The sequence below is a fragment of the Balaenoptera ricei genome, chromosome 1 (assembly GCF_028023285.1).
Source record: "Balaenoptera ricei isolate mBalRic1 chromosome 1, mBalRic1.hap2, whole genome shotgun sequence".
Lineage (NCBI taxonomy): Eukaryota > Metazoa > Chordata > Mammalia > Artiodactyla > Balaenopteridae > Balaenoptera > Balaenoptera ricei.
The window spans coordinates 147615703-147628943 of record NC_082639.1 but is presented as its reverse complement, the minus strand read 5'-3'; the positions used below and the strand labels follow the sequence as shown (position 1 = coordinate 147628943).

General features: G+C 32.7%; 1 protein-coding gene across 16 annotated transcripts in view; it reads right to left on the bottom strand.

The window, feature by feature from the left end:
* SWT1 (SWT1 RNA endoribonuclease homolog) overlaps nt 1-13241 on the bottom strand; it is a 101764-nt gene that overhangs the window by 64849 nt on the left and 23674 nt on the right. For all 16 annotated transcript variants that reach the window (XR_009505646.1, XR_009505643.1, XR_009505649.1 and 13 more), the window contains 4 exons: nt 12870-12999; nt 11814-11915; nt 11218-11406; nt 4919-5012 (listed from right to left, as the gene is read on the bottom strand). Coding sequence is in view for 12 of the 16 variants with exons in the window: in XM_059937868.1 (XP_059793851.1) it covers nt 4919-5012; nt 11218-11406; nt 11814-11915; nt 12870-12999 (515 nt within the window). In the remaining 4 variants the exon portion in view is untranslated. The remainder of the gene's footprint in view (nt 1-4918; nt 5013-11217; nt 11407-11813; nt 11916-12869; nt 13000-13241) is intronic.

Here is a 13241-nt window from a genome sequence, read left to right as displayed (position 1 = left end):
GTGCCCAAGAAGGAATTCCCAGGCTTTTATAACCTAATCTAAGAAGTGACATACCACCGCTTCTGATGCATGCTATCTGTCACACAGACAACCAATCCTGGTACAATGTAGGAAAGGACTACACAAGGGCATTAATACTAAGAGGCACAGGGAATTCCCTGGAAGTCCAGTGGTTAGGACTCTGCACTTCCACTGTAGGGGGCCTGGGTTCCATCCCTGGTCAGGGAACAAAGTAAGATCTCACAATGCAGCGCAGCCAAAAAAAAAAAAAAAAAAGAAAACAAACCAACAAACAAACAAAAAATACTAAGAGGCAGGGATCACTGGAGTCATCATGGATGACTACTACTACAATGTAATTCTGTAATAGCAGAAGGAGAAAAGAAGGAATGGGGCAGAAGAAATATTTGAAGAAATATTTGGCTGAGAATTTTCCAAAACTAAAAATGAACACCCAAACCATAGATCCAAGAAGCTCAGAGAATATCAAGCAGGATAATTTCCTCTCCTCTACCACAAACAACTGGCCATAACTGCTAAAGACTGCTAAAACAAACTGCTAAAAAAACAAAAGACAAAGTCTGGAAAGCAATGAGACGGAAAAAAAAGACACATTACACACAGAGGTAAAAGATAACATTTATTTACAGCAGACTTCTCATCAGAAACCAAACAAGCTAGAAGAAAATGCAGTGACATCTTTAAAATACCAGAAGAAAAAGAAAAAAAAAAAACAACCCAGAATTGTACATCCAGTAAAAATATCTTTCAAACATAAATAAATAAATACACTATCAGACAAACAAAACCAGAAAACTCACTGCCAACAGATTTAACATGTCAAAGAAAGTTGTTTGGGCAAAATGAATATGACCAGAAATCTGACACCAGACAGAAACCTGGATCCAAAAAAAGAAATGAAGAGTGTTAAAAATGGAATGCAAGATTAAAATATTCACTTTATTTTTAATTGCTTTAGAGGGTAAATGGCTGAAGCAAAAATATTAGCAAAGTATTGTGTTTATAGTTTCTGTAAAAGTAAAATATATATATGACAATGATAGCAAAAACGGACAGGGGGAGAAATTCGAAGCATATTAAAATCCTTACAATACACATGAAGCAATATAGTATTATTTAAAGGTAGACTATGATCAAGTAAAGCTGTATATTATAAACACTGAAGTAACCATTAAAAAGTTTTTTCAAAAAGGTATAAAGTCAATAATGGAGATAAAATGGCACCACAATTAATCCAAGCAAAAAAAAAAAAAAAAAAGGAAAAGGAAGAAAAGAATAGCTGAACAAATAGAAAATAATTAGCAAAATGGTAGATTCTGATCCAACCAATTAACTGTGAATAGTAGAAACTCATCAATTAAAAAGACAGAAATTGTCAGAATGGAAAAAAAGAAAAGTACCAACTACATGCTATCCACAAAATACTTACTTTAATATAAAGACACAGATAGGTTAAAAGTAAATGGGTGAAAAAGATATACAATATAAATATTAAGCAAACAAAACTGGGGTAGTAATATTAATACTAAACAAAGGAAACTTCAGAACCAGGAATATTATCAGTAACAAAGTGAGACATTGTATAATGAGAAAGGTGTCAATTCACCAAGAAGACAATCCTAAATGTGTATGCCTCTGACTAAAGAGCTTCATAATACATGAAATAAAACAAAGAGAACAGAAAGGAGAAGTAAACAAATCCACAATTACCATTGGGAATTTCAATACTCCTCTCTCAGTAATCATAGAACAAGTAGACAGATAATTAGTAAGGTTACAGAAGACATGAACAACACTATCAACAAAATTGACCTATTTAAAATTTATGGAATACTCTACCCACAAGAGCAGAATACATTCTTCTTAAGTGCACATAAAATATTCACCAAGTTAGACCTTATACTTGGCCATAAAACAAAGTTTAACAAATTTAAAAGAATAGAAATCATATAAATTATGTTCTCAAGTCATGACAGAATTAAAGAGTAAATCAATAACAAAAGATAACTGGAAAATTTGAAAATATTTGGAATTAATTGCAACAAATATCTAAATAACTTATGGGTCAAAAAGGAAATTATAAGGAAAATTATAATTTTTTTTTTTTTTTTGGCCACGCCACATGGCTCCAGGATCTCAGTTCCCCGACCAGAGATCGAATCCAAACCTGGGCCCCGGCAGTGAAAGCATTAAGTCCTAACCACTGGCCTGCCAGGGAATTCCTGAAAATTATAAAATGTATTAAATTGAATGAAAATAAAAACACAACATATCAAAATTTGTGGAATGCAGCTAAAGCAGTGCTTAAAGGGAAATTGACAGCAGTCTCAAAAAATGATCTAAGCGTCCACCTTAAGAAACCAGGAAAAGAGCACAAAAGGGGCATGAGAGTATTTTCTGGGGTAATGGAAATATTCTATGTATCAAGAGGGATGTGGGCTACACCAGGGTATCCACTGTCAACACTGTATAGTTAAGATTTGGGCATTTTAATATTATACATTTTCCCTTAAAATATAAAGAACTGTATAAAAATAATCATATAGGGGGACAGGGAGTAGATGGAAATACAGATAATAGAAGAATGGTAGAATCTTGATAATTGTTGTAACTGAGTATTTAGGAGTTTATTAACTCTTCATCACTTTGAAAGTTGTTGAAATTCTTCATAACGAAACTTTTTAAAAATTAAAAATACCATTATTACTTTTTGAAAAACAAATGGAAAGTAAGTATTGAAGTAGAGAGCATAATGGGTCTTAGAGCAGAAAAGGGACAGGAAAAATAACATCACTTGACATCGGATGGTGGCAGAGTAGACAAAGAAAAGAAGACCATACAAGACCTGCTATTTAACTGGATATAGATTACGAAGGAAAGGCAGGAATCAAAAATGACTCCTAGGTTTCTGGCTTTAGCAAATGGGTGGAAGATGGCACTTTTTATTCAGATGGAGAACAGTTTAGAAGGAGAGATCGGGAGTTCATTTTTGGAGATGGTAGGTTCCAGATGTCTATGAGACATCCAAACAGAGATATCAAATAAGTAGATGAATATACTAGTCGAGACTTTAGAAGAGAGATGTGGACTGGAGATATTAACTGGGGGTTGCTGGCCCATATTTAGGATTGTAAATGTGAGTAAAGCACTTAGAATGAGGTATAGTATATAGTGTTTATAGAAGGGTTCTCCTAATCACCGTTATTAATATTAATTATTATAATCATCATCCATTTAAGTAATATAAATGTATCCTCACATTAAGTATGTGTGACTTAACACAGTATGATTATCACACTTTATAGGAAAAAATAAAAATAAAAAACAGGCTCGCCTGATGATGTCAGTTAAAAGTAGTCTGACTACAAATTTTCATTTCACTAAAAACTGTTACGGGCTTCCCTGGTGGCGCAGCAGTTGAGAATCTGCCTGCCAATGCAGGGGACATGGGTTCGAGCCCTGGTCTGGGAAGATCCCACATGCCGCGGAGCAACTGGGCCCGTGAGCCACAACTACTGAGCCTGTGCGTCTGCAGCCTGTGCTCCGCAACAAGAGAGGCCGCGATAGTGAGAGGCCCGCGCACCGCGATGAAGAGTGGCCCCCGCTTGCCGCAACTAGAGAAAGCCCTCGCACAGAAACGAAGACCCAACAAGCCAAAACTAAATAAATTAATTAATTAAAAAAACAAAAAAAACAAAAAAAAAACTGTTACATCTGTTAATTCCAAAACAGTGACTGCAGAAATAATGGAGAACTGATAAAATCTCACGAATTTAATTTTCATTCTAAGTTGAACTAAAAAAAAACAATTATATAAAAATTATCTCTCAATTTTAGTTTATCTCAAATTCAAAATGATTAACATATTACTAATTCTATTTCAGCCTTCAACAAACTCCAACATGATATATTATGTCCTAGATTAAAAACTAATTTGAAACTAGAGATAGAAATCTCTAATATTTCCTTTAATATAAAAAAATAACATTATCTTTGAACACAGCTAAAATGATAATTGACCAAGCCCCCTTACAAGAAAAATCTTATGGCTATTCATTTCTATAATCACTCCATTTCAGAGAACTTAGGCATGATCATGAAACTGTAAAAAGTCCATTTTTCAGTGAATACAATTCAGACTAAAACTGCAAATTAAAATTGCTCTTATCAGTTCCTTTAAAGCCTTTTCTCATACATGATGAATACAATTTTGCTTAACATTATGATACTTTTACCTTAGAACTAAGTTATGAATACATTAGTTGGGAATGGAGGAATGGAATGAGGAAGGGAGAAGGAGGAAAAAACTCTTATTGAGATAATTTTATGTGCTAGGCTCTCTTCTAAGTCATTTATATATTTTTTCTGACTAAATACTCACAATAACCTTATAAAGACAGGTATTATTATCCTCCCTATATTTTACACATGAGGAAACATTAAGCAACTTTCCAAGGTCACAAAGCTGATTAAGTGGTAGATCCAAAATTCCAACTCTAACTCTATCACAGGCATCAAGGATATAACTGCAACATAACTTAGCCCTTCTCCACAAATTAATTAATTAGTTAATTAACTCTACTGCCTGCCTCATGACCAAAAATGTCAGATTTTTATTTCTATTTTTTTGGGATGTTAAATTGACTTTCCCTGCTTTTTCAAAAGTTTTCTAAATATCATATAACTTAAGTTGAAATGAAACCATGAGATTCAAATCTCATTCTTCTATAGCTTGCACATCATAAGAATGTGAGATATAACTGAATATACTTACTGGCAGATTTAGAAAAGTATGTATGTTTTTCATCTTGGTATGGGGGACACAGTATGATTTTTTTAAATTCTTTAATATAAGTCGCTATTTTTTTTTAAAAAGTAAAATGATCATGAAACTCACGTGCACAAAATAACAAGAGAACAAGGGAATAATTCTTGGTACTGAAGACAGCATTTTAATACACGATCATCATTGTTCTCATCGCTCAATCCATCTGCAAATTTAGTAAAAGCAACAATCAATAAGCACACTAAAAATCTGGGAACTGTATGAATAATCTAGGCCATATTTACAAATCAAATCATCTAAAAGAAAGAAAACTTTTTAAATAAGAAGAGGAAGATAAGACACAACAAAAACAAGGCCTTGAAAATTCTGGATCTAGAATTCAGGCAGCATATAGTTGTGGGTTTAATAAACTGATTAGTTTGCTACTATCAGTAAAATGGAATAGGATATGCCTATTAATAAACCCAACGGAAAAAATCTGATCAGTAGGTTAAATGCCATATTAGAAACCAAAAGCTACAAATCTAGTCTCAGTTCAGTCACTTAGTGACTTAACATAAGTAAATTATATGATTACATCATGCTTAAAATTACCAACTTAAAAGAGGTCTGTAAAATTATAAGCAACTGTTCTGCCAGCAACAGAACCACTTTCATGTGTCTGCTTTTTCTTAAACTCTAAGCAATAACATTTAGAGAGAGATGTACAGGAGAAGGCAACACAGGCGCTAGGCAGAGAATACAAAAAGTAATTTCTAACAAATGCTAATATGTGGCTGACAGAGTGTCCTCTAGCATTCTCAAGCCCTAAAGCATGTAGTAAGTTTGTTTTTTTGTGAAAATAATGTAATGTGTAGGAATAGGACCAAAGACAGCATTTCTTATAAGTCCTTACACTACCTGCCTCAGAACTCCCTGGGGTACTTACCCAGACCCATTTCTGGATAAGAATCTTTGGAGCCTGGACCCAAAGATTGATTTAAGTCCTTGGCAACTCTCTTACACACTGAAATTCAAGATGTACTGGACAATGAGCCTCAACTTTGTTCCCAGATTATAACCTTTTTTCCCCTCAACTTTCAGCCTACAGTTACTTAGTCCTCTAAACTTTCAAATTAGAAAATTCATTCATGCATTCAATAAATATTTATATAGGGTCTAATTTGCACCAGGTGCCTATGCTAGGTAATTGGACATTCAAAAGACAAGCTCTTTGGAGTCTCACAATCTCGTGGTGAAATCTAGACAGAACTCAACTGATCTCACAGCATGAGCCTTAGGAAGAAGTGATTCAGTTCTTTAATCAGACAACCAGCCAGCCAGACAGACATATATTATAGCAGCCAATTTTCCTTCTTTTAGCTCACAGAGTAAATACCACAATAATGCAAAATGGGCAGCTCAAAATCACTGGCTAACTTTAGTAATTCAATTTGACCCAAAAAAGGATGTTTAAAGGCAACAGTACATGCTCTAAAGGTATCAAAGTTCAAGAATACCTGTTCTGTCATTTTTTCTAGGACACATGGGCCTGGAAGATATACCTAAAACTACAAGAATATTCATGAAATATTTTATCAACAAATATTTTTGAGCACCTGCTCAGGTACTATTCAAAAGTGAACAAAACAGACTCTGAAAACAGACTGATCTGGGTTTGAATCCCTGCTTTCCCACATACTGGACATGTAATAATGGACAAACTGCTTAACAGGACGATTAAATGAGAAAATTCATATGAAACACTTGGCCCAATATATGCTTATATCATGTGTTCCTTAAGTAGCATATATTTATTACTTAAGACTCAGCTTAAATGGCACTTCAACAGCAACGACCTCTACTCACATTCAATACCAAAATAAATTCTGTATGAATTATAGTTAATATGACTTTTAACATTTAATAGAATTAAAGCTTCTCAACAGCAGGCCTTGTATGTCTCATTCACTGCTGCAGCTTCAACACTTAGAAGTGTCTGATACAAATATTTGGCAGATAAATGATTCAACAAAAATATAATAAAAAAATATAAAAATGATGGAACAAACGTCTCACGTGGGAGGTGTCAGATAACTTTATTTTTGCTTTTAATTATTTTTACCTAATTATAAAAATAAAATAATTATAGAAAATCTGGAAAATTCAGCAAATATTAAGAAAATTAAAATAACTCATAATTCCATCAGCTCAGTATTACCAATATCCACCATCTATAAGTATATATGCATAATCTAAGAAATTTGGGATTGTACTTCATATTCTTTTAAATCCTATTTTTGTTTTTTATTCTTTTTGCAAGTTAAAGTGAGTCTATTAGTGTCAGCCCTAATCCAATAGGACTTTGTATTCTTATTAAAAAGGGGAAGGGCTTCCCTGGTGGCGCAGTGGTTGAGAGTCCGCCTGCCAATGCAGGGCACATGGGTTCGAGCCCTGGTCTGGGAAAATCCCACATGCCGCGGAGCAACTAGGCCTGTGAGCCACAACTACTGAGCCTGCGCATCTGGATCCTGTACTCCGCAACAAGAGAGGCCGCGACAGTGAGAGGCCCGCGCACCGCGATGAAGAGTGGCCCCTGCTCGCCACAACTAGAGAAAGCCCTCGCACAGAAACGAAGACCCAACACAGCCAAAAATAAATAAATAAATAAATTAAAAAAAAAAAAAAAAGGGGAAATTTGGAGACAGATGTGCACAGAGAGAAGACGATGTGAAGAGACACAGGGAGAAGATGGCCATCTATAAGACAAGAAGAGCAGTTTGGAACAGATCTTTCTCTCAAAGCCCTCATGAGGAAACAACCCTGCTGACACACTGATTTTAGACTTCTAGCCTTCAGAACTGAGACAAATTTCTAAGTGGTTTTTTGTATTAATTTTTTATAGATTCCATATATAAGTGATGTCACATGATATTTGTCTTTCTCTGTCTAACTTAATCTAAGAAATTTGGGATTGCACTTTATATTCTTTTAAATCTTATTTTAATATCACACGTCATTAACATTTTTCAAAATACAATATTCTCTCATATGGCTACATCATTATATGTAACTTCTCCAATTGTTAGACAGATTGTTTCCAATTTTTTTGCTGCATAAATCATGCTGTGATGAACATTATTTATATAAATCACTGTGAACAACTCTGATTATTTCTTTAAAATCATTTCTAGAAAGAGAACCATCTCTTTTGGCTTCTTAATACACACTAATAAATTGCTCTCCTGAAAAGTTACTAATTCATATTCCCAGTGCACTGAGCACTGTGTCCCTATCAAGTGCTGGGAAGGAGTAGCTTTCTAAACATAGAAACAATAAAAGAAAACAAGGAAGGAAAAAGTGAAAGATATAAACTAAAACTTTATACATAAGAAATTAACAATATTAAAAACAGCAAACAGACAGGAAAATATTTGCCTTGAACAAAGGACTGACTAGTTGTACTTCTTCTTTTGTGAATTACCTATTAATAATCTATGTCCATTTAGGGGAAAGGGATTTCTAGTTTTTCTAATCAATCTGTATAACCTTCCCATGTAAAAGGACACAAAAGAATTATCGTCTATTCCAGACCATAAATCATTAAGTAATATATTAGCTCAACCAATCTTCACAACCATTTTTTTCAGGGGGAGGTCGTTTCCCCCCATTTCATTTACTCAGTTTCTCCACCTTTAAATTTCCCTAGGTCAGCTTATAAACCCAGGTCAATCACATTTCAAATCCTATTCTCTTCTCACCATAATGCATACTACATCAAATAAACACAATTTTGAAAAGAGTAAGGACAACACTAAAATTATGGTCAACTAAGGCTATTTTAACATGGACTATCTGCATTCAATTTGTGGCATTTTTCTTTTTTTTAATGGAAAATGCTTGTCTAAAAAAATACATTGTTATAATACTGTGATTACATAAAAGAAAATAATACAGCAAGATAAGCAATTATTAGAGTTAGTGGCAAATGTGCTTGACAGATGTAAAGTGTAAAGACTGTTTTGTTCTTGCTTTTCTCCAAGCAAGTACTTTAATTTCACTCAATAATCCTGAATTAAGTTTTTTCATAAGAATTTCAATTTACCATTAGAATATAAAATATAATTTTATTATGATAAGAATGACTAAGGATATTTCTAAAGGATATCATAAAATCACTATCAACAGAATAAATGTATTGAGTACATTAGATTTTATATAAAGAATGTTTTAAATAATCAGTTTGATAGATAACAATGAAACACATAAAGGATTTATCTGACACAGACAATTACACAAATAATCTATCTACAACCTTATAACTAAAAGTGCAATTTAACAAAACAAAGATCAAATAATACCAATTTAAGCTTTAAAGTGAAATATGGATTTCAAGGAAGACCCAGAAATTGAAGCAGCACAGAAGTTTGAGACCACTACTATGATTTATCCTCCTTAATAACCCAAAAAGCATAGACTGAAGAAGTCAAAGTATCGAAAAAGCACATAAAAATGGAAAAATCAAAAGAAACATAACAAGCATCTATAAATAATAAATGTGGCCAAAACATCTATTCTAAAATTAGCTCTTCTAAAATAAGTCTCAAAGTCAATCTATTGAAGGGATAGATATTCCATTTAGGACAAGTTCTTAACATCTCTATGTCTCAATTTCCTCATCAATAAAATGGATCTAATAAGAATTTATCTTCCACAAGTACTATAAGGTTTGAATGAGATATTAGCTGTAAAGCACTTAGAAAAGGGTCTGGAGAGTAATGGCCATGTAAGTGTTGATAACTATTATCATCATCTATACAATTATATAATAAAACACAATTTGTATCAACTAACAAAGAAAAACAATAAAAGATTAAGAGTAAAAAAAAATTCCCACCTCTTCTTAAGGATTGGGGCTTTACTGAAATGATGGTTTAGATCAGGGGTTTTGTTAGCTGCGTGGCTGTTGTTTTAAAAAGTCCTATCTGTTAGCAACACACACCAAAGTACTACAGGCGTTCCAGGAGTTGGGGGAGAAGGGGAAAAGGAAATGAGAGAACAAACAAGAATGACAAAATGTTGAGAATCACTGAAAATGAGTGAGAGGTACATAGGGATTCATTATATTATATTATATTATATTATATTATATTATTCTACTGCATTTGAAAGTTTTCATAACGGAAAGTAAAAAAAAAAAAAAAGACCATCTAAGGTGTTCAATTTAATATAATGTGTTTTTAATTCTAATATTTTTAATATTTTCTTAACTCTAGTAAGTGATTTTTTTTTAGTGGTTTCCTTTAAAAGCTCTTAAACAGCACATGATGTTCCTACTCAAAATGCATAAGCATTGTATTTGGAATATACTAAGAGCTAATAAGTATTTGTAAAGGGAATAAATAAAGGAATTAATGGGAGAGGCCCTTTTTCTTCAAAGATTTAAGACTAAACAGCTATGCCAAAAGCCTTCTCAGGGTTAATTTCATGATTAGATTCATCTAAAGATGAATTCTTTCATATTCTATGGTGAATATGGATACAGTAGACAACATAAATCCATATTTAAAATAATATAAATCTACATATACAAATATTTCTGAGTTGGAAAGAAACAAATTTTTAAAGAATGAAATATATCCTCTAAATGTATGTATAAACTCTGCAGAGGTAACAGTGTTGCTTTACACACAGATCTTTTTCCAAATAGTTATATAAAACATGAAGAACAACGGGTGGGATAGGGAGGGTGGGAGGGAGACGCAAGTGGGAGGAGATATGGGGATATATGCGTATGTATAGCTGATTCACTTTGTTAGAAAGCAGAAACTAGCACACCATTGTAAAGCAATTATACTCCAATAAAGATGTTAAAAAATAATAAAAAAATAAAAAATAAAATAAAAACATGAAGAACATACTTAGGTTCTAAGATTTTTAAATGACTAAAAAAAAAAAAAACTAATATGGAAAAAAAATCAGGAGAAAATCTATAGACCTCTATAATAAAAATACCTCCTTATTACAGGTTCTGACAAACCAGAGGTAAACAGTGCCTGCCTCTGCATTATATTAACTGCATGCAGTAATGATCAGAAACATAGATCACTTACTGGCCTCATCACTCAACATGGTATTTTAAAAAAATGAATCCAAAGTACTGTAATATAGACAACTATGCATACAGAACTATACAGTCGCTCTCTGTGAAATATGGACATAACCTAAGAAGGTCTAGGAGAAGCAGAAAAATAAAAATCAAAGGCCTCCAAACCAAGCCTAACAGAATATGCCAAAGCATCACTATGCCCTGCCATTTCACACTGTAATACTGTTAATTTTTTTTAAAGTTCTACACCATTTCCCTTCATTAATGAGTCAGCATCCAAACAAATCTTAATCAGGAAGCAGCCTGAGAGAACAATACTTACAAAGTTTTTGAGATGCAAGTTGTATTGATTGACCCCATAGCTTTCTATCTTGATTTTTGAGACTGTCATTGATGAAATGAACTGCAGGTATAGCTTTGTGCTTGGCACGTTTCAGTAATTTTCCTGCCTTCATACGATCCAGCTCTTGCACAACAACCCAGGGAATTATTAACACAAGCCTGTCAAAGCCTAAAAAATAAGAAGATTTCTTACAAGTCAACAAATATGTATTGAGCTACTAAATCAAACTGCTATAGGAGAATTAAAAGTTTTAAAGAAATTCACAATCTAAATGAAGAGATAATACATAAAAATAGGAACTAAAATCATATATAAATGTCAAGAGAATGTTACAAAAATAACTACTACTGGAAATCAAAGAAGAGTAAGTTTAGAAGCTAGGTTAACCTGTAAAGGCTCTTTCTTCTTTTTTTAAACTTAAGTTGATTATGCTTCATATATATATACACACACATACTTAATAGCATATCCAAATGGAAATAAGTTTGTGGGGGGGGGAAAACCCACATCACTGTTAATATAAAGTATCAACTCAAATAAGAAAATCAGAATCGGTAAATGTGTTTTATAAATACCTTGGATTTCTGTTGTCTTCAAAATTCTAACAAATTTGAGATGATTCATCAGTATATTTGTGTCAACAACAATTAAAAGCTTTTTGTCTGAAGCAGTATTTGCTAGAGAAAAAGAGCAAAGTGAGGATTTCATGACATTTGATAACAGACTTGTATAATAACTACAATTTTGATATCATAGAACTTTGATAGCATTCTTAAGGCAGTACTTTAGACAATAAAAACAAAAATGCATTTACTCCAATTCTTAAGAGAAAGAACAGTAATCAGTGTTTAATTATCTACCAGTAGAATATTGTATATTGCTTAAGGGTGGATTTTAAATCATAAATTAACTTGCACCAGCAGTAACTATGTTGCCAAACCCTGTACTTGATCACTGGTAGTTAAGTACTTAGGAATCATAAGCTAATTTTAATGTACTCTGAAATATAACTGAAAAGACAAATGTGTAAAAGAAAGAAAAAAGATAATACTAGCACTGTTATTTCATAGGGTCATGTGAGGAACAGATAAGTTGATGGATAGGAAAACACTTAATAAATTGAAAAATGCAATGTGAATGTAACATAGCATTACTATTTTTACAAATACAATTCAAAACAGTACACTAACATATTTTGGGTAATATCTATCATTATCTTCTCCAAGGAGTGAGAATAATCACAATTTTACTGTATAAATAAGAAATCCATGAATATAATACCTTTGAGCAATTTGCATTATTTCTGATCAGTGCTTTACAAAGCTGAAATTGTTAAAAGTTATGATTAAGAGCAAAAATAAAAGACAGCTCATAACTCTGATTACTGCCCCTTGGCAAAAGGAGAAAGAGAAAATATGTCTAACTGCCTAATAATGTGAGATATATAAAGCAAATGATGATAAGACAAATCTTAGACCGGATTCCTATAGCTAAAAGAAATATACTTTATTATTTCGAATAAGCACATTTTAACATTTTTCCTCTAAATATTAGAAAAATTGAATGTCGGCACATTAATTCTTAAGAAAACATAGGAGATCATAAAACTGTCATATGTATATAGGATATACCAGAAGAGGAATGTACATCATCTTCCACCAAGTCAATCTCCATACTTGTTAACTCTCCAGAATGTGGAACCACAGGTAAATCCACACTTTTTCCCATACGTGCAGCGTGAAGTTCTTCTACTATCTGCATCTAAATTGCAAAAGACCCGCAGTAAAATATTTTGAATTATTTTCTCTGCAGATTAATAAGAGAAAAAAGCAATTAATTCTTAATTAATTCACTTAATATGAGATAGTTTGCGGAAAGAAAAAAATTTACAAATATGTGAAAGCCACATGATAAAAGAATACAGATTTATAAACATACACAAGGTTTCTAATATAGCTCTTCTCTTCTTACTTTATTATTTCTGCAACCTCAGGCAAGCATAT